General features: G+C 41.3%; 3 protein-coding genes across 14 annotated transcripts in view; 2 read left to right on the plus strand and 1 right to left on the minus strand.

The window, feature by feature from the left end:
- Positions 1-3,877: 3,877 nt before the first annotated feature.
- On the minus strand, positions 3,878-7,082 carry xkr9 (XK, Kell blood group complex subunit-related family, member 9). 2 transcript variants are annotated; one of them, XM_040043715.1, is made up of 5 exons: positions 6,740-7,082; positions 6,475-6,629; positions 5,483-5,940; positions 4,920-5,134; positions 3,878-4,838 (listed from the first exon to the last, which is right to left on the minus strand). In XM_040043715.1, exons 3-5 carry the CDS (start codon positions 5,797-5,799, stop codon positions 4,210-4,212), a joined length of 1,161 nt encoding a protein of 386 aa, XP_039899649.1. In that variant the 5' UTR covers positions 5,800-5,940; positions 6,475-6,629; positions 6,740-7,082; the 3' UTR covers positions 3,878-4,209. The 2 variants fall into 2 exon arrangements, with proteins under 2 accessions (XP_039899649.1, XP_039899650.1); XM_040043716.1 differs by having other exon boundaries at positions 6,475-7,082.
- Positions 7,083-10,632: 3,550 nt separating this feature from the next.
- Positions 10,633-18,208, plus strand: tram1 (translocation associated membrane protein 1). Its single transcript, XM_040044226.1, has 11 exons — positions 10,633-10,936; positions 13,190-13,253; positions 14,112-14,233; positions 14,315-14,431; positions 14,517-14,575; positions 14,658-14,742; positions 14,934-15,004; positions 15,170-15,274; positions 15,347-15,490; positions 15,934-16,085; positions 16,668-18,208. The coding sequence occupies exons 1-11, from the start codon at positions 10,814-10,816 to the stop codon at positions 16,736-16,738; spliced, it is 1,113 nt and encodes a 370-aa protein (XP_039900160.1). The 5' UTR covers positions 10,633-10,813; the 3' UTR covers positions 16,739-18,208.
- Positions 18,209-22,315: 4,107 nt separating this feature from the next.
- The window catches only part of ncoa2 (nuclear receptor coactivator 2), a 64,568-nt gene continuing 62,079 nt past the window's right edge, over positions 22,316-24,804 (plus strand). For 4 of the 11 annotated variants that reach the window (XM_040043663.1, XM_040043671.1, XM_040043672.1 and 1 more), the window contains exon 1: positions 22,448-22,699. The gene's annotated coding sequence lies outside the window, so the exon portion shown is untranslated. The other 7 variants (XM_040043673.1, XM_040043675.1, XM_040043665.1 and 4 more) reach the window with 6 other exon arrangements.

The following is a 24,804-nucleotide window of genomic DNA, read 5'->3' on the forward strand; positions in this document are numbered from 1 at the left end:
ATGACGTAAAAGGAAAAACATGTCAGGTTCTGCCAGCCAGGTTAATCAAGACAAGCTTCCCTTGCACAAAGATGTGTGTGTATGTGTGTGTGTGTGTGTATGCTAGTGTGTTTGATTGCAGCCTTGTGCATATGTACGTGTGAACCCATTGCTCATTCATAATATGCAATCTTATTTTACGGCTGATTGTATTTGCCATACATAGGCTGTATGCATGAGGTCCTCTTACCCATATTTCTACCCTGCACAGCACAAATAAACAAGAACACTGGATAATCCATCATCTTGTGCGCTGTGGGAGTGTGCCCAACATAAACATGGCTTCTGTTTTCTATCTGTGTCTATGTCTGTGCGGGAGAGACCGCGTGTGCGGGCTGGGATGGGTAGCACCATTATGTTAGTGCACGCTGATTGTCCGTGGCTGTGAAACATAAACCTCCTGCACTAAATGAGGATTATACAAATGAGCTTCCTCTTCGCTCTTTGTTTCTGCGTCCCACTGGCTGGACAAGACGCAGAGCGGGGAGCACGCTTTGCTTCAGAGCTTTGAAGTCCTCTAAAGATGACTCACATGTGGGTTTGTGAAGAGCCGAAATGGGGGTCAAGGTGACACGCCTGTAATTGTTTTAACGTTTATTTTCTATTAGCTTAGCTCCAAGGAACTGGTTTTGATTTAGGCCAGTAAAAGAACTTATATCATACAATCGTGTGTTAGTCTACATAGAAGGGAGGGTTAAGTCTCAAGCAGGATCAATCTGCAAGCAGTAGGTGATCAGCTACAACCCCTTTCTCACCTGAGATGTTCTGTTTGCTCAAAACAGTCATAAACACCAAGTTTCTTCTTAATAGAGATGAGGTCAACAGTTTAAGACGTGTGTTCCACATCAGTGCACTGATTTCCATTTTTCAATTAAAAATGTGGGGCTATATAATAACCAGAGCAAATATTAGGGCCATATAATAACAGACAATCCCTTTAAATCAACATTCATATTGCTCAATAAATATCTAAATAAGGAGAATGTCTCCCGAGAATTAAGATATGTCTATCTGAGGTTAATTCTCCACGCTAGATGACTCGTTGCTTCAGGCAAATTGATGCCTTATGTCAGAATTATAGCAACAACTGACCTCATATACAGTAATTTCTGCTTAATCCCAGATTGACTTTCCCTCATTGCGCCTCTTGACATACAAGACTGACAGCTACTCCGTAGCAAAAATCCTAGTAGTAACAATGATAAGACCATTGTACCCACCATAATGCATACAATATCCTCATTCATTGTACGAGAGCTTTATTTACAGAACCCTCTGGGTAACGCAATGCCACGCTGTGATCACACACACCAGCCCACTGCATGTAATTATACTCAGCCTGCTCTCCAATCTGTCACTGCCCAACCTAATTTGTAAGTGTGCATGTACAGTGATTAAAGAAATTTCTGTGCCACTGCAAAAAAAAAAGGGGGTGGTGGTGGTGGAGGGGGGGGTCTATCACTCCCTTCCTCCACATTTGAGGAATTCTCCCAGAATGAGGCGACGCTGCCATGTCAGAACGAGCCAGGCAGACGTGTACAGATCGCCAACACTGCTAATGCATCTGAGGCACTGGTGTAGCAGTCAAGCCATAATAATTAAAGACATACAGCATCTTAGGGCTTCATTAATCATGGTTTATATGGACTTTGAAGCCCTAATGAAAAACAGCCTGCCTTCCCGGGTTTATTGTGTCTGTACAAATTGTGGGGATGGTGTATGCCAGGAATCCCCCCCCCTCGTTTCTCCAACTCTGACCGGCTGTTCCAGGATGTAGTGATGGAAAACAAAAAGATAAGATTTGGTGAAAAGTTTAGCGGTGGTTATGGAAAGGTCAGCGGTCAAGACTGTTTACGTAGACATGGAGTGCTATTCAAATCAGACAAATCAGAGCCGGTGCTGAGGCGGTGACAGTGGGTGATTGCATGCCTTTGGGTTGGTACTGCTGCCGTGTTGTGCGAGTGTTTGATAGCACCGCAAGATCAGGCCTTTACTTGGCAAAATGGAGACCTGTGGTGCTCTGAAGATTCATCTTTGATCTGGGTCTAGTTTCTCAGATTCTCACCGAGCGCTCCAGCATTTTCTGGAGGCGCATTTCAACGAGATCGGAGTTAGAGATTACTGGGTATTAAGCTCTCAGTGCCAGAAGTGGAAATTACTGTGAGGCTGTCAACGCCAGCGTTCTCTCTGCTTGTTTTCTCCTGGAGACAGGGAGGTAATGCTTTACTCAACACATTTTATCCCAGTGGCTTGCGACTGTTCCCTGGCAGTGCTATCAGTGGTGAGTCACCGCCATATGTAGTTCGACAAAGACCACAGAGAGAGAGACTGCTTAGGACTCCAGCACAAGACACATGTGTCTTCTCCCAATAAAAATCCCTCTGGCAGATTTACATTGCATTAGTTCACTGAGCCCGAGGAAATATACAGTAGAGGGCAGAGAGGTGCGCATTCATCATCTTAAATGCAAAGGTTGATGTGATTTTGGTTGAGAGTCCTCCCTGCAGGTCCTAATACCCAAAGGAAAGTTGTTAAAAATCAGCATCACGGACAATCTGCACATACATTTCTGTCTTTTTGAACTATATCTAATCACCTTTGTGTTCTCTAAATACGCACAAATCAAATGCACGCCGTGGAGTTGGAGTGTGTCCGATGAGGTTCCACAGTAAAATTCTGTGCACTACCTGGCAGTGATTCATTTCCTCTCCAACAAAAGTTGCTCACTTAAATTTGTCATTTTATGGAGTGCTTCTGACACGGCACAACCGACAGATGAAAGTTAAAGTGGCCTCTTGGAGTAAACAAGTCAGAAAGCTCAGAGTTTGGCTAAATTAAAGGAAGGCCAGGGGTGAGGGTGGGGGTGGAGGGGGACGTGCTGCGCTTATTTGAGAGCCAGCAACCATCGTGCTCTCTGGACCCTGCGGTTTGTCAGCGTTCCTCCCAGGTGAGCTCACACTGGGCCACCCTCCCCTCCCCTCCTTTTCTGCCCAAGCCAGGAAGAAACAGCGTCCGCAGCTCTCTCCGGCTTGACTCATACAATATTTTGCTGGTAGTCAAAACAAAATTAGCAGTGGTTTGTTATTTCTGGTTAGCTCATCCATGACCCCCTGTCTTCACTACTTCTCAGGAGGGGAGGGGGGATGTTTAGTTGCCACCTTTCAGTTTCTGATTATTAGGATGCTGAGGATCCTTCTGGTAGCTACATTTACAGTAATATTCAAGTTCAGTGACATTACTGAAGTGGTAGATGATCCACTCTTCAACTCTTGGTGAGCATCTCGACTGTCCAGCTTTCCTGTTTTGTGTGTGATCCTGTACTTGATCAGCTGAACTTTTTTTTTTTTTTTTTTTACTTTTCGGCAAAAAGAAGCGATATAAGGCAATGATATATAGGTTAAAGGCTTAAATAGTATACTTAGGAATCCTAAAAAATCAACTACAGTATAATTTTAAAGATTATGGAAAATGTTAAGGAGAAAACATTAGAGGGATTAAAAATGACTTGACCCCATCTTTAAGTAATCTTTCATGCTTTCTTACTAAAAGAACAACTTTGGTGGCTTTGTTACTGTTGCTCACGCCACCATTGAGCTCACAGCCTAGATAATGGCGCCATCCTGTGTTGAGCATATGCACTACAGGTCCACTTGCAAGATTTGGATATACAAATGTTACACTGCACAACGCTTTGGTTGGTGCTTCACCAAGCTGCTAAGGGTAGAAATGCTAATATGGGTGGGGTGATGCACTGACAAACAAGCCTTTAAGAAGCAGAGGAGAAGCACAACAATGTATTTATGTTGCTCTCATCACTGGTATATTATACTACACACACTTGGGGGAAATCCTTTATTTTATTAATCTTGTCTTTCAGTTTCTTCTCAGATTTAAAAGTCATGTGAAAACATCAAGAGATAATTCTGCTTTCATTAATATTTGCAGATTACCTACTTTATTGCACATTGTAAGAATAAATAGGTAAAGAAAAAATAAAATAGACATTCAACCACATATATTATTGTCTAGCTAGCCACCAATAGTGCAAATGGTACCTTCAAAACCTCTAAAAGCTCCTTTATTTTATCTCCGTGTGAAATCGTTAGGCCGGTTGAACCTGTGCGTGTCTTTTTGAACCCTTTTACACTAATTTGAAAAAGAAATTCTTCATTAAGGTTTCAAGAAGTTCTTGATTCTTGCAAGTGACTTTGTTTCCTTTCCCGGGTCGTCCACCTCATCCTCTTCGCGCTGCACCCTTCTGGGATGCAGTTGGACGTAGTACAAAATGAGGCACACCAGTCCCAGCACTGAGCATCCACAGATTAAACCGCTGATTGTCAGCAGCAAAGTGCTTGTTTGCAGCTCCGGCTTCAACAAAGCCATCAACGACGGCGACATAATGTTAATAACGGTGTAGAAAATGTAGTAGGTGGTCATGGCTACTTTTGTGTCTTGTCCTTTCACATTAAAAAATGTGAATGTCAGGATGACTCCTGCAACTGCCCTGTAGAGAAACTCCAGGCTTCTGCTTGAGCAGAATTTGGTTTCAAGCAAGTGTGTCCATATTGTTGCCAGCAGCCAGAGGACAGTGAGTGCTACTGTGGTGTAGATACTCAGTATGAGAAGGAGGCTGTAGCTGAGAATGAGGCTGGTGATGGTACAAATTTTGTAGAGGAGGTAGATTGCTGTGGGGAGGCCAGAGAGCATTTCTCTGATATGGGGGAGAGATCTCCGCAGGCAGCGGCGATAGTCCACCAGTGACCATGCAATGTTACAGAAGGAGAAGGCCACAGATAGACCTGAAAGACAAGAACAGGCAGTGTAAGTAATGATTCTTCAGGTTCGCACACATGCGTAGAGTATCTTTTGTCTCTACTTACACTGCATGACTGAGACCTCGTTGTGGCCCAGTAATATGTAAAGCTGTAAAAGGAGCTGGGGGGCACTCTCCAGGAAAGTCTCAAAGAGCTTGAGCATGCTCAGATCGGTGGCCACGCAAAACAGCTTCTTGTGAACTTCCCTCAGCTTATCCACCCCATCGCCATTTGATTTCGTCCAAACCACTTGGAAACCCTCTTTCAGCAGGTGGTAATACCTAGAGACAAGGCAAACACAATGAAAACAAACAAGCTGCCACCCTGCAGTGCACGTGTTATTGCATAGCGTGCTATTGCTGCATAGACGGTGATTCATTTGTAAGGCTTTTATCTTAATGCCATACAACAAGTTGAACACAGCTTGAATGTGGGCATTCCAGTTTATTAAATACCACTTTGTCAATGTGCGTGATTATCATAAAGCACGTTTTGACTCACAACATGCAGGCACTCCTTTTTGTAGGTACAGCAAGCAACCTCAAGTTAATTTGCAGGTGTTAAACTCAAAGGTCATATCCTACTTCGGCTACTGTGGTCTCATGAAAGCTGTAATTTTAATGGCATACCTGGTAAAGATGCCAAATCCAAATGCATGCAGGACAACAAGCCCAGGTTTTGACATGTCTGATATTTCTTTTTTTCCTTCAGGGTTTAAGAGAGGGTCATTCAAGTCATCCCAGTACCAGGCATAGCTGAAGATCTGAGTAACCAGTAGCCCGATCAGAATAAACATCACAGTGAACCCAGTCCAGACGTATTGTTCCTCTTGAAAATATTTCACAGCCAGTACAATGTCTGTCCAAATGTCCCCGACATACAGGAAGACTCCAGCGATGGTTAATAGCCATCGCACTTTGGTGTACCGAATGTCTGGCTGAAGCATCGTGTTGTCACTTGAAACTTGAAGTATCCGTCTGTGTTGCAGACAGATGTGCTTTTGCCTGAAGTTCAGTTTTGCTTTGAAGCGTCTGGAGAAATGCTGCTGTGGACCCTTTCCAGTGTTTCAGGGGCCATTCTGGTCAATCTGCAAAGAAGGCAAGCAAAGAAAGACATATATATAATATACATGTGTGTGTGGGTGTATGTAACATTTTGTCTTGTACAAACTGCTGCTTGTTTTTGTCATTGATATGAAATGCAGCGTGACTTTAGTCAGGTGCTGCGTGATACTGACCTTTGATCCATGTCATGAACACATAAAAAAGTCCTGATAAGCACTTAATTTATGTAATAGAACAATTATTGATTATTTCTATCAGGGCAAATCAGAGCATTAGAACTCTTACATAAGAGACTGGATTGTTCTTACATTTCACACAACAAATAAGCCAAATCTATGTTGTTCAATTAGGAATTTTCAAAAGCTGGCAAAAGAAACATTTTGAATAAAACAGCACTGCAATTAAAAAAAAAAAGTTTATGTTCAGGTAGCTGATTTATAAAATTTTCAGATGTCATTTACAGATCTGTTTGATAATATTCAGTCTACACAGTTATCATTGCGTGTTATCACACTGAAATCAGGCTACAACAAACACACACAAGCATTTTAACTTACCAGTGCACTCTGAGAGGAGAGAGGTGTTCATTCAGGGAAGGAAACTGTAAATGCCGCTGTCCTTTCTCTTTTAAAGGGCTCCACCTCACATAACTATACAGTCAGGTCGGAAATGTGTATACGTGTATAGGAACAGGGTCACAGTTCACACTTCCCTGTAACAGTTTCATATCTGATATCACCAGCAAGTGACGAAATGCCCGGGTTTCCACATATTTTAAAACTTGATAACAGAAAACTCGTGCACGACGATCTGTGTACATACCTTTTAATTGCTCTGAGCACATAGGCGTAGACAGGTGAAGTTATGTAACACCTCAGCGGATTTCCTGTAATCTGAATGATTACTGCAAGCATGTGATTACCTTTGCCTGAGCTCAATAAGCAGCTTGCCCTTCCCTTTTTCCAAAAGTGAAACATAGAAATGGCGAAAATAGAAATTAGTTTTAAAAAATAAATAATATATTGATAGATAAACATTGATATTGGCATAACAATGACTACTGTAGCTTCCTTTTATGACAACAGGCACAGGATCCTCACTGTAAGTTTTTGGATCTTGTCAAATATTCAAATAGGCTACATCATGTATTCATATGTTTTTCATTTGTTCATAAGGGAGCCAAGATTTGAGTTCCTCCCTTGCTATATACATAAGAATCATATGAGGGCAACAAACACTGTGGCCTGAGGCCGGTGTGGCTTTGCCCTGTATATTTTCTGAGTCAAATAAGCAGCTGATATCATTAAAACCTCTGGCATATTGATCAGAGGAAGGTGTTAGTCAGTTTCACCTGCTTTAGTGTTAATGAAATTAACAACAGGTGCACTAGAGGAGCAACAATGAGACAGTGTCCTAAACAGACCACTGACATTTTTCCCTCTTTGTTTTTTCTGACTGTTTGTTCACTAGTTTTGCATTTGGCTAGGGTCGGTGTGACTACTGATATCATCAGCCGATACCTGGACCCTACAGAGGTTGCACAGGCAATCCACCTTCTCCAGGATGGCACATCAATATGTGCCATTGCCAGAATATTTGCTGAGTCTAAGAGCATGGAGGAGATTCCAGGGGACAGGCAGTTATTCTAGAAGCTGAATAGGGCCTTAACCCATCAGCAGGACCGTAACTGTTTCTTTGTGTAAGGAGGAACAGGATGAGAACTACCAGAGCTACAAAATTACCTCCAGCAGGCCAGTGAAGTGAATGTCTTTGTCAAGACAATCCGAAACAAACTTCATGAGCGTGGCCTGAGGGCCTGATGTCCTCTTGTGGGCTCTGTGTTCACTGCCTGGTACAGTGAAGCCTGATTGGCATTTGCCATAGAACACCAGAGTTGACCATCTCTGGTGCCTTGTGCTTTTCACAGACGAGAGCAGAATCAGACTGAGCATGGAGAATGTTATGCTGTAACATTGTTCATCATGTCTGGTTTGGTTCCTCCTGGCATGCCACAATTCCCAACCTCGTGAACAGAGTTAGTTCCTGGAGGATGAAGGAACTGATACTATTGATTGACCCCCACACTCACCTGATCTAAATCCAGCAGAACACCTGTGAGACATCATGTTTCAGTCCATCTGACGCTACCAGGTTGCACCTCAGGTTGTACAGATCTGAGAAGAGATCCACCCTGGACGCCATCATCATCTCATTAGGGGCATGCACCGACTTTGTCAAGCATGCATACAAGCACTTGGGGGCCAAAATGGACTCATTTGCCACAACATTTTTTGGGGTGTTTCTGAATTCAGCCCTCTGTCGGATGATTATTTCTATTTCTATCAAATGGTGTGGCATCCTTTCATTCCAAGCACATGAACCATCCTGTATCACTGTGGGTATCCAGCATTATTTTTCCCCCACTGATAGTGATGGGTCGGTCGCGAACGAAATGGCTCTTAGACGTGAACGACTTGAGCCGGCTCCTTATCGCGAGCCGTGTTTTTTTTTTTTTCTTTCGCTCACCCTCTCTCTCGCACTTTTTTTTCGCTTCACTCAGCATGCCAGCCTTGTGCTTTGCGCTGGGCAGAGGGGGGAGGGGCGGTGGCAGTAGCACAGGAACAGAGCAGGAGGGAGAGAGAGAGAAAGAGCCAGGCACAACAACGTCACAATAGAAAGGTATAGTAATCATCCACAACTAATTTTCAGTTGCAGATGATAAAGGATTCAGAAAGTTTATTCATGCAGGCCCATATGACAGAGAATATGCATGTTCTTTTTGTTTTCATATTTTAATTTATATTTAATTGTGTTGTGGTTTGCAGTGTTTTGTGTTGTTTCACTTTAAATTTGTAAAAGGAAAAAGCTGAAAATTTAAATAGTTAAAAGTTGAAATGTGAATAGTTGATTTTTGTATTATATGATTTATTTATTACATTTTATGTGGAGTGAATAAATAAAAGTATATTTACGGTGGCCCCTACAGACAAAGCACATACAAACTTCAAATCATGTAAAAACACGTAAAAACTCCAAAACACGTAAAAACCTCAGAAGCACATAAAAATTCAAAACACGTACAAAAGACAACAGAAGTGCTCCAGGATGCTAGGGGCAGTGTTGAACTTTTGTTACCTAGTGACTACACAAGCCAGCAAGTACCAACGACCGGATTTGGTGTGTGGTAGTAACAGGTAAATGTACTTTTTTTTTATTATTATTTGACTATATATGAATGCTTGTGTATAAATACACAAACAATACACATATGCTTTCAATTGTGTAATTTAAGTGATCTAGGTCAGCGGTCCCCAACCCCCCGTCCGTGAGTCGTTTGGTACCGGGCCGCGAGAGTTGAGGCTCAGGTGTGAAATGTATGGTTTTCAGGGTTTTTATCGGTTTTCAGTGTTATTTTGTTATCGTTTTTATCGTTTACTCTGTTTTCCTGGGTCTTTTCACGTGTGTTATGAATAAATCTTCTTTTTTTCGGTACGGTCTGTGAAAATATTGTCGGGCATAAACCGGTCCTTGGCGCAAAAAAGGTTGGGGGACGCTGATCTAGGTAGCTCTGTTTTGGAAGTTCAGTTCATGCTAGAAATGTGTTTTGGAGTTTGTACGTGTTTTGTCTCTAGGGGCCACCGCATATATTTATATATAAACATATATAAATAAAGCCACTTTTCTTTTTTACATTAGTAATTCATTTTGTGCATAATTTTATATTATTGTTAATAATAAATTAATTAAAGCAACAAAACAACCTGAAGAGCCGGTTCGGAGCCGAAAGAGCCGGCTCTTTTTAGTGAGCCGAACCGAAAGAGCCGGGTGTTGTGCCAAAAAGTGATTGTCTGCCAAAAACTGATTTCCGGTATTTGCCAAAAACTGATTGCTCGTATTTAAACTGCTATAAGTAACTTGTTGGGCTATACTATGTGAAACATATGTCAAATGCATCCCTTATGGATGACAAAGTCATCTTGAGCCACAAACAACATTCGTGTAACAAGGTAGAAGCCGCAATCAGTTTTTGGCAGTGACTTTTATATAACCTTTATTTATGCAGTTAAAAAAAATCTCATTAACATTAAAATGTCTTTTGTAAGAGTAAGTTGGCCAAGAGCACAGCAGAAATGGCAGCAAATATTACAATAGTTCTGTAAAAATATTTTAAGTGGGGATAAAGGACCGGATTGGTTATAATGTAAGTACAATAACACAGAGTTGTAAAGATACTTGAAAAACGGATAATTTTTTAATTCTCTATATAACCCCTTTGTAAACCCTGTTCACCGAAGTCTATTTACGAACATACGTAAAGATATTACACATAAAAAATACACAGAAACACTGGAAATCACTTTTTGGCACAACACCGGTTCTCTAAAAAGAGAAATCCCATCACTACCCACTGAGTTTTCTTTCTTTCTTTTTTTTGACCAGTGTATATTTGCTCATAAATTGTGTTTTTTCCCTATCCTTTAACAAAATGACATAAGAGTGCAAACTAATTCTCACTATCTACTTTATGAAGGTGTGGCTTGGTCCAGGTTATTTTTAGAGTAAATTAAGCAGCTGATATGATAGAAAATATTTTAAGGGAAGGCTTTCTCCAGCCACTAAACTCAGCTTACATCTTGTACTCCGAACCTCTAGGCAGCGACAGAGAGCCCCAGCTGTTACTCTCCTGTGCGTAAAGATGGCTCGTTGGTCAGGCGCACCAGCTCTATCCGTGGACCCTCCCACTAGTGGAAGAGTGACACGCCATTCAATTGCTGGCTGGCCCGCTGCATGTAGGAAACAGGAGGGAGCTTTGAGCACAAGGATATCTTACTATCAGGCAGGAGGAGGGAGAAAACCCGGCTACAGTGAAGCAAAAGTTGGACGAATCGCGTCGACATGGGGATCCGAAAAAAGACTAACAAGAATCCGCCGGTGCTGAGCCATGAGTTTGTCATCCAGAACCATGCAGATATTGTTTCCTGTGTTGCTATGGTGTTTCTCCTCGGCTTGATGTTTGAGGTGAGTCCACATGTTGAATGGCTTATTTTAAACTGTGGATCACTCGAGGGATGCTCGGCAGGAAAAGTGAGGGGGATTATCGCTAGAATGAATGCTGAATACTCCCAATCGGTTCTCATGAGAACTGACATGGCTGTCTGATCTATTCTTCACACTACTTCCTCTCGTAATCGAAACTTTTCCCCATCACGATGGCCTCGCGTTTGCGTTTCATTCCAGAGCGTTCTAACCTCACTCAACTGCTCTCGGGTAATGTTATTTACAGTGACTAAATGTGAGGTTTTTTTTTTTAAAGCGTCGTGGGAACTATTTCACTCACATCTGGCTGATTTCCCACCTAAAATTCGACAAGCTATTTAAGAAAAAAAAATCATCGACACTAAGGCCCGCGGATCGAGTATGCACGCAAAAAGAAAATCAAAAACAAAAGTATTTTTTTGCGATATGTTTTGCAGAAATTTCCCATCAAGCGGCAAGTTTGCATTGCAGCACTTTATCGAGCTCAGTGGTTACGGTGTTTGGCAACACTCTGGACTTGGGTTAGTTTGTATGTGTTACGTGGCAATCGCGCAGAGGTTCACACAGCGCTGTCATCACCGAAACCCGCTTTCTCCGTCACTCAAAGTTGTCACCGGAGCTGGGAGAGCGCTTCAGACGTGACCGGACACAGCGAGCTGACACACGGGATCGTGTCACACAGCACGGCAGTCTCTTAACGCGCCGCAATCTGCTCTGCTTTGAAGCAAATGTGCGTTAATGTCAAAGCGCGTTTCATCCCAGGCGGAAAAAAAGCACCACCGCTGCTGGTGTCCAGCCGGCCATAATTAAAACCGCTTCCTGTTTGTGCTTTCCAAAGTAAAACTCCTGGGAACTACGTGCTGTTGGCAGCGTGGATGTTGAAAAGCGTGATATTTGCAGGAATTGTTAGATTTATCTGTGCTACTTTAGCTTTAGCTCTTTTTTTTTCCCTTTGCTTTGAGATATTTATTTGTTGCAAGCCGGGTTGTCTTGCTGTGAAGGACTAATATGCAACTTCCAACTGATATCTCATTAGCTGCCTGCCTTGATTAAGTTATCTTTACTTTCAGTGAGGGTAAGGAGTTTGTTGCTCTACATAATTCACATTTAGTGTCATGCATTATCTCGTGTTCTTAAATTTTCTGACTAAAAATGTTGTATACAAAAAATACATAAGCAAAATGAAAGTAAAGCAATTGGAAGGCATAGAAATGTCAAGTATTTGTACCTGTTGTTTTGCTTTCTGTTATAGTTTTCCCTCTTTAGGCCAGGAAAACAAATATCTCCACTATAAATATAACTGCACAAAATTAGTGGGACACAAAGGAAAAACTCTGACTTCTTGTATTAGTAAAAGCCTTTTTACTCATATGGACACGAGTATCTGGCCACCTACACACTGCACCTGCAGGAGCTTTTATGACATCCCATTCTAAGTACATAGGCATTACATAATATGGAGTTGGTTCCCACCCCCCTTCCTTTGCAGCTAGGACAGCGTTCGCTCTTCTAGGAAGGATTTCCACAAGAGTTTGGAGTGTGTCTGTGGAAATTTTTGCCCTTTTATCCAGAAGAGTGTTGTGCTGAACGAGAGGCCCTCGCTCAAAGTCTTTCTTTCAAAGAGGTTTTTTTTTTTTTTTAGATCAAGGTGGCACAGTCAAGTTCTTCCTAACCAAACGCATCCACCCGTTTTCCTTGCTTTTTACACGGGGGCACAGTTGTCCTGGAACAGAAAAACCCCTCCCCAAACTGTTCCCACAAACCTGGAAAAACCTAGAATTGTCCAAAATGTCTCGGTAAGATTTAACATTCACTGGGGCTAAAGGGCCCAGGGCCCCCCCAAAACAACCCCACAGCATTCAGTGATTAAAAGATAAGGCCCAGAATCTTGTGTCTATATGGTGTATAGCTTAATAAAAAGACTTTTACTAATATAAACTCTAAGTGTTTTTTTTCCACTGTGTCTATTGTGCAGAAAAGTTGTGTTTATAGTGACGATATGTTTGCTTTCCTGGACCGAATAGGGAAAAGCATAACAGAGAAAGCAAACAGGTAAAAATACTGAATATCGGTAAGTTTGTGTTAAACATAACAGCATTAACGCAGGTGTGTTATATTACCACTATATTCATACACATCCTAAATGTATTATTTCAATTTTTAATAAGCATTTTGACTTATATTTTGTACAATTGCTGTCTGACTGAGATTGACACGACTGCCTTTTGTCTGCAGGTCACCTCTAAGTTTGCAGTCTTCTTCATAACTGTCCAGTACAACGTCACCATATCAACAAATGGTAGGTTAACCAGTGGTGTGTGGGGAGAACAGATGTTTCAGTGCAGTACTTTCTTTTACTTGCTGCATTCCTCTCATTTGGATTCTAAAGTGGCACTTACGCAGCCCTGCACAAACCCATTTCAGGGTTCTTCCCCCCCCCCTGCTTCCGAGCTAAATTTAGTCTGCCTGATTTATAAAGTTCTCTTGTGGCAAGGTTGCGCCGGGCGAATTTGGGCTAAGGTGTAATATAGGCCTCACAATCCGAGTCCTGCTCCTTTCAAGGTTAACAGAATCTCTGCCAGCTGACTTCAGACACCGAGACTGCAGGACCTGTTCGTGCTGTGTGTGGTGTGTAGGCTTCCAGCTCGGTGATTCAGCTCTTATGTGCTGCACCTGACGACTTGCCGTATTCTGTAACTTATTTACAGCTCGAATCTCATGAGCCACATAGCATCCAGCGTCCTAATCTCTCTGCAGTGAGTGTTCTGAAACAATTTCAATGATGGCTGCTGTATTTTTATTTTTCAAGCGACCAATTGGATCGATTTCTTTGCGAGTTTCTGTAAATGATGACCAAAACCACTCAGTCCATCTAGAATACTTGCTGGGAACTGTGTTCACGTATCTGCTATATCTGTTTTTATGGACACTGAGCTCAAGGGTGCATGGAAATAAATGTAACTTTAGAAAGCTAGAAGAGATTCAGCGTGTATATTAGTTCAAATACAGTCTCATTTTCAAAGCGGTGTAATTCTGCACAGCCGGGGCTCACTAATCCAAACATCTCACTCCAGGAAAGCGCACCTGACATTTTGGATGTGAATCAATCACAGATGGGTGTTGATTTTTCACTCTGCGTGACTTTTGTGTGCTGCAGAAGCACCAGAGGAGACTGCCGTGAACCACTTCCACCACGGGATCAAGGACTTGGCAACTATCTTCTTCTACATGCTGGTGGCTATCATAATGCATGCCATTATCCAGGAGTATGTGCTGGACGTAAGTGGGATAAAGACGCGGAGTTAAGGTCATCTCTGTTAGAAACGGTTCTGTATTGTTCACTGCTGGTCATCTTTGCAGAAAATCAACAGGAAGAAGCACTTCTCCAAAACCAAACACAGCAAGTTCAATGAGTCCGGCCAGCTCAGCGCCTTCTACCTCTTCTCCTTTGGTTGGGGCACAAGCATCCTGCTCTCTGTACGTACAATAGCCAGCCGCCTTTGGTTTTTGTTTGCTTATGCCTGACCCCATAAAACATACTTAAAAGCTTGCTTGTTCTTAGGAAAACTTCCTGTCCAATCCAGTCAGCCTGTGGGAGGGTTATCCGCATACACTGATGCCGTAAGTTGTGATGCTGATTGTGGAAATTCATCAATCCTTTGGGACGTTTCTAAGCTTTTTGTAATGTCTCGCTTTCTTTCAGATTCCAGATGAAATTCTACTACATCTGTCAGCTGGGCTACTGGCTGCATGCTCTACCGGAGCTGTATTTCCAAAAGACAAAGAAGGTAAGAGGACGTGCGGAGCCAGTCGCTTTGGGATGGGACGATGCGACGCAGTTTCCTGTTTGACTTCCACGGCCGAGCCGCATTGTTTCAAAGTCTCATCATCCTCTCGCTTAAATCACCATGTGCAGAGCCGCACTGCTGTAAATATTTTGACCATGTTTGGCCTCCCACCCTTTGTGTTTACTGTTTAGGAGGATATTCCACGCCAGCTTGTGTACATCTCCCTGTACCTGGTCCACATCGCTGGCGCCTACATTCTAAAGTAAGAAGCGCCCACTGTAGAAAGCCTTTAATTAAGTGTGTGAGTTGGTGTGGCTTGTGTTTGTACACTGCCCTTTAGGAGAAAGTTTGTGGTGTCCTTGTGGGGGTTTTTTTCCTGTCATTTGTAATGAAAAACTCTCTAAAGATGTTTCTTTGTGTGTTACAGCCTGAACCGCCTGGGTCTGGTCCTCCTTGTGTGTCATTACTTTGTCGAGCTTCTGTTCCACATTTCCCGTCTGATCTACTTCAGCAATGAGAACAGGCAACTGGGGTGAGTTCACTATTTAGGAGGTTTTAGATCGAAAGAGGGCAAAGTCTTAAAACTTGTCCTCTTGTTTTGCAGTTTCACCATTTGGGCGGTCTTGTTTGTCCTCGGACGGCTGCTCACCCTGTCCCTATCTGTCCTCACCGTGGGCTTTGGCCTCTCCACAGCTGAGAACCAAGGTTTCGATTGGGCCGCAGGAAACTTTAACGTCCTTTTTGTTCGGTAAGTGTTTCTGAGAGTAGAAACTGAAATATCTGAACTTGCAAACGGAGCTGAAATTAATTTCTTTTGCTCGGACAACCTTTTTTTAAAATGTGTATTTCGTGGAGATTGAAGCTAAATTTCTTGATATTTTTTTTTAAAAAATTCATGTGCGGCAAATGCAAATTTGTAAGAAGCGCTCATAGACCGCTCACAGTGGAGACATGAGGCCTTCTTTGTAGACCTTTAAGAGCATGTTGTATAGAGCTAAAATAAACCTACAGCAAGAACATCGTCATACAACAGGAAGTGCACTCCTGCGTCCATAAATGAGCATGACGCGCAACCACAATGCGTCTTGTGCTAAGCAGATTAAACACTTCCTACTTTGTTTTTGTGTGCCGTTTTTACCAATGTCTTGTGCGTAAGATAAAGTGCGATGCTTTTATTTCTTTCTCTACTAGGGTAACTGTCCTGGCCGCCATCTGCCTCACACAGGCCTTTATGATGTGGAAATTTATCAACTTTCAGCTGCGCCGGTGGAGAGAGCATGCCCAAGCTCAGACCTTGAAAAAGAAACAAGCTCCTTCCAAGAGCAAATCAAAGAAAGACAAAGGTGAGAGCACGAGCATGAATTAGCTCCCTATTTGCAAAAACATGGCTGGAGGTTCCTCTCCCAGGATTAATTAAGCTTACAACTTTCCATATTTAAAGCATAATATCTAGCTGTTTTTTTTAGTGTAAATAATCCTTTCATGCCCTAGACTGGCTTGGATGTAACTCTACACCTTTCTTTCTTGGAGTATGTTCGGCTTTGTGGTGCATATGCAAATTAGTCCTCATCTCCAACTCCACCTACCCTTCTACCACTCACTTCCAGTGCCATCATCATAGGTGCTTGCATTCAGCTCAGCTTGGACTATGAAACTGTTCTGTAGTAAAATAGCGTGGGCAGTGTTTATGTACGATAAAAGGAATTGTAGTGGAAAACTGCCCTGAGTGCTCAGAGTAGAAAAGCACTATTTGAACACAGCTCTCATTCACACAGTGGGATCACCACAGTTGTTCTTTAAAATACACGATTAAATGTCTTTTATTTTTCAGTTTTTCAAATGACAAAACAGTACATAACTTAAAGGCTTGTCTGCTCTTTCACATTTTTGATCTCTCCTTTTTTTTTTTTTTTTTTTTTTTTTAGCCAACGGAGTAAATGGAGTTAACTCTCACCAAGCTGATTCACCAAGAGCCAGAAAAGAGAAATCCTCATAAAAACATTCCTCTCAGCCCTTTCCATCGCCTCCCCACCTCAGAGAACTCTCCTCTCACTCTCTGTCCCCTCCTCACGTCCGGCCCAGCAGATCCTCCGGCTCCTTGATCTACGACACGCATCTTCAGCTCCCACACACGACTGACCTCCCAGCTGGACTTCAAGGACCAGAATGCAGCTTCGCTTCTCATCCAGCACACCGTCATTTCTGAATCTTTGCCCTGCTGTGCTATTGTGAATGAAAAGAAAACCAATTAAGAAAATAAACTATGGGGAAAAAAAAAAAAAAAAAAAAGACCTTTATTTAAGAAGTGCCTATTGATACGGAGCGTTTTTTGTACAGAGTGTAATTTTAAAATTTCAGGAATGATCACTGCAGTGTTTTAATGTTTCTCCCATTTTATCTTTTCATGCTTTTTCTAAATACTGTGTATTTCAACTCGTCTCTTCTGTTTTTTTTTTGTTTTTTTTTTCCGTCTCTTTTTATTTATAACCGCTCGCTCTGCTCCTTTTCTTTGCCACCGACTCCTGCCCCTCTGTGGGGGGATTTTGCAGACACTATATGTGAATTTCCCTGTAATGTCTCTTGTTTTCCCCTAAGTGAGGGATGCAAAAAGGAAACAAAATCTTATCTTTGTCTTTCAGATTAAGACTGGGGTCACAAATCGACTCAAACTCAGTGTTTTCTCCATTTCGTTCTTCAGCGGACACCTATAGATGGAACGTAAGGTAGAATATGGAAAATTTTAAAGTCCCCTTATGAATAAGAATAAGGGTGAGTGTGCACAAAGCATTCGAGGAAAACAGGAGACATCTTTGTGTAATAATGTAAGTAGATTCACGGTTCAGTATTGTGCAAAACTGCCAGCAAAGTAACCTGATGTAGCATTAAGTGTCAGAGTTCAGAACAGCTTTGTACTGAGATCATGAACTGTTGCGTTTGTATCTATAGTTCTAAGAAATAAACACGCCTTGTGTTTTAGCTTTGGATGAGATGACTTTCTAAGAGAGACGGAAAAGACTTAATCAGGCAATATGTCGGTTTAGTGAGTTTGAATCGCTGTCTTGTATGATCCTGCCTCATTTGCTGTTTAAGTGGAATTGTTTCCCTGTGTTTGTATGGCCTGCTTGAAAAATGTTCACATGAATGACTTGTTGTAAAAGCATGGACCGAGAATTAAACATAACTGTTTTGTTTAGCTTTTAACACCCCCCTCCCCTCCCTTTACCCTACTATTGACTGTGCCATATGAGCCTGGTTGATATGCCTTTTATTTACATGCCATAAGATAAATTTGCAAAGCTACAGAGAGCAATCAAATACGTTTTCAAGTAGTTTCCCAGTTAACACCGGCCTGTTCCAAAAGATTAACCCGTTGGGTATGCAGTGGTTGCCTTTAAGCTGCATGTGGATTTCTGAACCTGTCCTGAGGGGTTATCTTGATAAAGGAATAAAATGTATTGAAAACAAATTCTCTGAGTTGTGACTTGTGTATTATTATCCGTGTACACATTTTAGTTTTTATTTGACGAAAGAGGCACACAGTTGAGATCACTTAGATGAAGCCTGGTATTTAACGTTTGAATGCAATCACTTCTTACATAGACGCAACACCTGCTGGGAACCTGGAGTGAAAAATCAAGAATAGTTCATTTCACTGATATTTAATGCGAAGGGGGCAGTGTTACGACGAATTATGCCTCAACACTGTATGAAGCTTTTATTTTAGACGCCGAAATTAAGATCTCTAATTGTTTCACTATACAAGTTAAAAGGGGGCTTTGTGTTTGTCGTGATTTTCTGTCACGTAGGTATGTGCAGTTGTGGTAAGAAGATGACATCCACTCACTATGGGTGTGAATTTCATGGTAATTTGGGGATTTTAATGATTTCTTTTAAATGTTTTTGGTTTGTTTTCCCAGGATTGGACAATTCAACGACATAAGTGGCTTCAAAAAACAAAACAAAAAAACACACAAGAACTGGGTGCACAAGTTAAAATTTATTTTGGATTTTCTCTAATCCGCATTGTCAAAAGTATATTTACATACACCCCCACTAATTTTTGGTTAAGTGTTTTTTAGCAAGTTGGACCACAACCATATACTTTAAGTAGCCATCACAAGCTTCTGGCATAATTCTGGCTGGATATTTGACCGCTCTTCTTGGCACAATTGGTAGCATTTATTTCAATTGGTTGGTTTCCTGGTACAGACCAGACTTTGAAGCATAGCCCACAAACTTTCAATAGGGTTGAGGTCAGGGTTTGGGAAGGTCGTTGTAGAAGTACAATGTTAGCCTGCTTTATTCGTTCCAGAACAACTTTTGATGTGTGCTGTTGGATCATTGTCCTGTTGGAATGTGTGTCCATTTTTCAAACATCTAGCTTTTGGCTTGAGGTAAATTAGAAGAATTGGGAGGTAGTCCCCCTTCTTCATTATTCCATCCACTTTGTTCGATGTACCACTACCACTTGTACCAAACCAGACCCAGAGCACAATGTTATCACCACTGTGCCTGACAGTTGGTACAGTGTTCTTAGGGTTTGAAAGCGTCACCTTTACTACTCCAAATGTACCTCTTGTCATTGTGGCAAAATAACTCAATCTTTATCTTGTATGGCCATAAAACATTTGGTAGACTTGCAAATTTAAGTCAAGCTTGAAGGTGCTGATTTTGGAGCACAGGCTTCTTTCTTGGTCAGCTCCCTTTTAGCCCATTTTAATGTAAAACTTGATTCACCAATGGATAGCGGCACTGGTATTCTAGCAGTTTCCAATTCATGGCAGATTTGACCCTTGGTGGTTCATGGTGGTGATTGTTCCTGAACATCATGAACAATTTCCTCTTATCTGAGGGTGATAATTTGGGTCTTCCTACAGACCATGGCATTGGTATGTCCAAATAACTTGTATTTATGTACAGTTGTTTGAGCCAAAAATAAAGCTACAATTTTCCTTCTTGGATGTTCACTGAGGCAACTGGACGTTCCTATTGTTCAGAGTATTGATCAATCCAACAAGTTCTGTCAAACAAATTAATTTTTGTGCTGGCAAAGAGAATTAACCTGTTATAGTCAATCATGATCACTAACAGGAAGTTAATAGGTCTTGGCCTCAAAGAAATCATTAAAAGCCCATAACTACTATAATGTTCATGCCCATCACGAGTGGATGCCAGCTTCTGACAACAACTAGTTATATGACAGAAAATTATGAACAACATGAGACCCCTCAAAACCTATATAATAAAAAAATGTGTAAATTAATCTACAACTGAAAACAAGACAGGAATGACTTATTTTACCACTCAAACAGCCAGTTTCAAGCTATACATCCAATGCTCTTCATACAGTTAAAACCACATGCCAGCCTTTTTGGTTTGTAGTTTCATGCACAGGTAATAAAAAGCAATGTGTTTATCCCTACTGTAACTGATGCAGTCTCTGATGCCTAAAATCTGGGATATGGTCACTTTATGATTTATATATAGGAAATAGCTTTGCCTTCTTTTAATAGTTTTTCTCAAAAAATAAATAAATATATATATATATATATATATATATATATATATATATATATATATATATATATATATATATGTATGTATGTATGTATGTAGGCCACACACACACGAAGCTATTTGCAGCTCAGGTATTTTGTTTGATCTAATTCAGATTCTCACCCTTTATATTCTGGCCAGTCAATTTTAGATTGATTTTTTTTTAATGCAAAATTGATTCCAAAGAGATGTAAGTAAAATCTGTATAAAGCTACACAGATTCACACACATTTTTGGGACGTCTTCTAAATTATGCGGATAAACAGTAAATCTATTTCTATTGATTTCACTGCTCAGGGTTGGTCTCATTAAATATCTCTGTTAGTGAGCATGATGTGAACATGATTGTTGTATCTTCTCTGTTGGCGAGAGTGTGCATTCTTTCGAGGTGGAAGGATTCTCTGCGCCCAGCATCTGGCTAGTAGATTAGAGGGGTTATATGTTATATTCATCTAGAAAGAAAAGATCAGGTACACCATCAGAAGAGCTGCTGGGAAAGTCTAGGTTACCTGGCAACCATTCATATCCTTTGTTGAAAGCATTGCAGCTGTTTTTATTAACACATAAAATGACCATTATTTTTGTATATATATGATTGAGTAAATATGCTAACGATGTCTGACTATGTCTGACTATGTCAAGGACATGTGAGAGAGTGGAAGACGGCGCTGGGTATCATGGCATGCCATCTCTCGCTTCTCTTGGTTCTGAAATATTTATGTTACCAGTTTTTAAGTTGTATTTTTTTCTGTATAGTTTTTATTTATTTATACATATTTTTTATCTTCAAATAGCTGCTTCATAAATAAAGTGATTATTATTATTATTATTATTATTATTATTATTATTATTATTATTATTATTATTATTAACATAATCAAACGGGTGGTAAAGGTCTGATTTTTTTTAAATAAAATATAATATTTAATAAATTGTAATAAGAAAAATCTAGGAAAAATAGTAAGGGCACCATAGTTATACCATAGTAATTACAATGTCTTTTGTTTTGTTTTATATATACATCACATGCCATATCTTGGAAGATGTTTAGCCAAAGTTTCTTTTTTGACATTATTACAGAGTTACAGCAGCTTCACCAAGTACCACAAAGCAGTTGTTTCGTACTCCAAAAAAAAAAAAAAAAAAAAAAAATTCGACTTCAGTGTGCTTTCTGTGTAACATTCACATTCCGATGAAAGCGAGTGGAGCAGCCAGGGTTCAAACCACCAACCTTGCAGTCAGTACATGATCTGCTCTAACCTCCTGAGCCACAACAGCCCTCTATATGTTAACTTCATTGAACTTGATTTGCAACATAAGAATGAAAAGGTTTGCAAAAAGTCACACAAGGTAAAAATTCTAAGGTTGTAATTTTCAATTTCCATGTATTTCAAATAGGGTTAAAGGTCTCCGAGGGATTTCCATTCTAAGCCTAATTTTTCAGCTTTGCACCACTGGGAGGTGATGTTGTACAGCTTTTAAATGTAAAGAAAACGCCTGCTTGCTCATTTGATCCACAGATAGTTGACCAGACAGTAAATCAAGGTAGCCAGATAAGCTGGAAACGCCTTGTCACATTTCTTAGGTTTTTAAAGCCCCTTTAGTATTTTTAAAGGTCCCTTTCGTTAAATAGCCACCAAAGTGGAATAGTGTAGCGAATAATCATGGCCTTGCTGTACATTTCCCTCATGCATTTACTGTATCTGACGAGTGTAATAGCGATTTTTAAACTAGGGTTAACCAGGACAGACCGAAATTGCACTTTTAGTGCTGTGGTTGAAGTGAAGCCCAACACTGCTTTCACCAGGCGTTTTATTCAAGGCACAGCGCTTACACACATCATTTATAGGCACACATAAATCTTTATGACCTTACATTTACACACATCTTGACGAGCCATTTCACCACAGCTCTGGGGATATTTTCTAAATATATAAATAAAAATGCACTTGTTTCCTGTGTGAACCTGGAGTTGGGGAGTTGCTCGATCCGCGCATAAAAGTACAACACATTTTTGAAATATTATTGACACTGACGTGGCACAGTGGCGCGTCAAAGTAACTGCTTGTCAGATAAAATGTTGCCAAATCCGACGCCGATCAATCAAACTGCAAGTGGCCGGGTCATCGTGACAGGTAAATCGCCGTAGGACTGCTCACGAGTCCCCCGGTCGTAACCGAGCTCATAGCGCTTGTGGAGCCCCCGTGATGTGGTGTGGCGTGTGTGTGGGGGGAGGATAGGATCGCTACCAGCCAGATAAACACTCGGCATTGGTTTGCAGAGCAGGAGTAACATGGCGGCACAGTTAGCCAGCAGAAATGTTGTTTCACTATCGCGAAGGTCAGAGCTGCTTCGGATAAGCGGAATTTAACAGCGAGGACACGGCCAAAAGTGTTAAATCGTAAGTAGCCACACGCGTTTGTGCTCCTTGTCGAGACGCGGCTTGGTGTTTTTGTTTTTTTTTCTATGTTTTTTTTGTGTGTGTGAAATCCGCTGAGCAGGAGCGAGAGGTTCTTCAAATCTCGGTTGTGTCTTGTCTGTCTGGCACAGGCTCTCGCTTCGGCGTTAGCTTAAATTAGCAAGCGCTAGCTGCTTGGCTAAGCTCGCCGCCTGTATCGGTGGTGTTTTCTGCAGCAAACTTAATTAGACGACACGGGCAAAAAGCGAGCCTTGAAGCGGGGAGTTACTGCAGCGTACGCGCTCCGCTTTTTATTCGGCGGTGGCCGCATGTGAAATGGGCAAAAAGTGAAAATGCGAAGTGCACAACACTTTCATGTGTCATTGTGTGTGTGTGTCTGTTTTTTTTTTTTTTTTTTTTTTTTGTGCTGAGTGAGCTAGAGACCGTGCCTACAACACCGGACGAAGTTCGCCAGGGTAAGCAGGAGCCCAGTTAGCATGCTAACGATGTAGCCGCACAGGCTGGAGTCCCTTTTTTATGTTTTCCTTCTTTTTTTTTTTTTTTTTTTTCTTTTTTTTTTTAACGTTGTTGTCAGAAAACGTGAGTCAGGACAATTCCCATCACCATGTGCTTGAGCGGGCTGTTGTTGTTTGTTGTTGTACTATCCAAGCCTCATTAGTACTTGACACATTAGGTAAGTTGGCGATTCCCCCCCCCCCCTTTTCTCTAGGGAGCATAGACCACTTTTTTTGTTTTGTTGTTGCTGGTTTTCATTTCTTTTTTTCTTTTTTTTTCCTGAACTAATGTTTCTCCTGTGTTTGACGGTACTACTCGTGGACTTGGTTACAGCAGTCAGAATGAGCGCTTTGTAACTGTAACTTTGTAGCAGTTTAAGTCAGTGTCAAAGTTGCCCATGGACACATGGTCACATGACACGAGCACAGATTGTGCACTACACTTAAGGTTGTAAGAGGATAAATCTGGAGGGTTTTTTTTTTTTTTGTAGTGTATTTTGGCTTTGCTTTAAGAGTAAAATTGCCATGGATTCACACATGCACCAGTCGCATGTTGGTGGAGGAAGGAACTTAATCTGGAATACAGTTTTAGGCATTAATGCAGTGTCTGTTTGTTTGTTTTTGTGTGTGTGTGTGGTGGTGGGTCTGCTTGTGTGTTGCATTGTTGTGCCTGTGTTGAAGGAGTGCAGCACTCTCCTTTTTAAGGGCCCCTCTTGCATGACTGATTCTGGACTATACAGACAACACAGCTTGTGCCATTTCAATGTCTGTCAACTGTTCTCTCAGTAATGCTGCAGGAGCGCATCCCGTGGAACCAGTTGAGCAGTTTCTGTTGCATCCCTCTCCCCACCTGATGGTGCACAGGGCTTGTCACATCACCAATACGAGATTTAACATGACATGCTGTCCAGCTGCAGGTTTGACTATGGCTTTACTGCTTATATGGAAATGGGATGAGATGGGATTCTGTCAGATCTCACAGTAGTCATATGCAAATTCTGGAGAAGATGTAACAGACAGAAATGTGGTTTGTTGTTTTTTTTTTCTTCTGTGTATGTGTGCTGCTGTGCATGTATGTCTGCATGCATCTTGTAATCATACATCTGAAGTATGACCAGAGGAATATGCAAAAAGTGTATTTCTTTAACTTATTGTGGGTTTTTTTCAACCCCCCCATCCATGTATGCATGTGTTGTGTCTAAACCGCTTTGAAAGTATCCCTCTTTGCAAGCCTGAACAGCATTTAATCTCCAAGGCATAGAAGTTGTTGACTTTGTAGTTTGCACAGAAAGAAAATTGTTCAGGTATTTCAGTGTGTGGTGATCGAGGCAGATTAAACTGTTCGTCCTTGTGAGAAAGTAAAGATGTCCTCCTGAGCTGACCCGATTTAAATTTTCAGGCTGTATTAGATAAGGGGTGTGGATCTCTTGTATGACGTGTATGTGACAGCCCACTACTGGTTAAAGGAATGCAGTCCTATTCAGAGGCAAACCTGCTTTCCAGCGCTGTTGTTAGATGCCTGTATGCTTTTTGTCTAGTTTAAAAGAGGAGACATACTAGACTACTGAAGAAAGCAAAAAAAAAAAGGAAAAT

Source organism: Simochromis diagramma, unplaced genomic scaffold (genome assembly GCF_900408965.1).
Source record: "Simochromis diagramma unplaced genomic scaffold, fSimDia1.1 OVJJ01000602.1, whole genome shotgun sequence".
Taxonomy (NCBI): Eukaryota; Metazoa; Chordata; class Actinopteri; order Cichliformes; family Cichlidae; genus Simochromis; species Simochromis diagramma.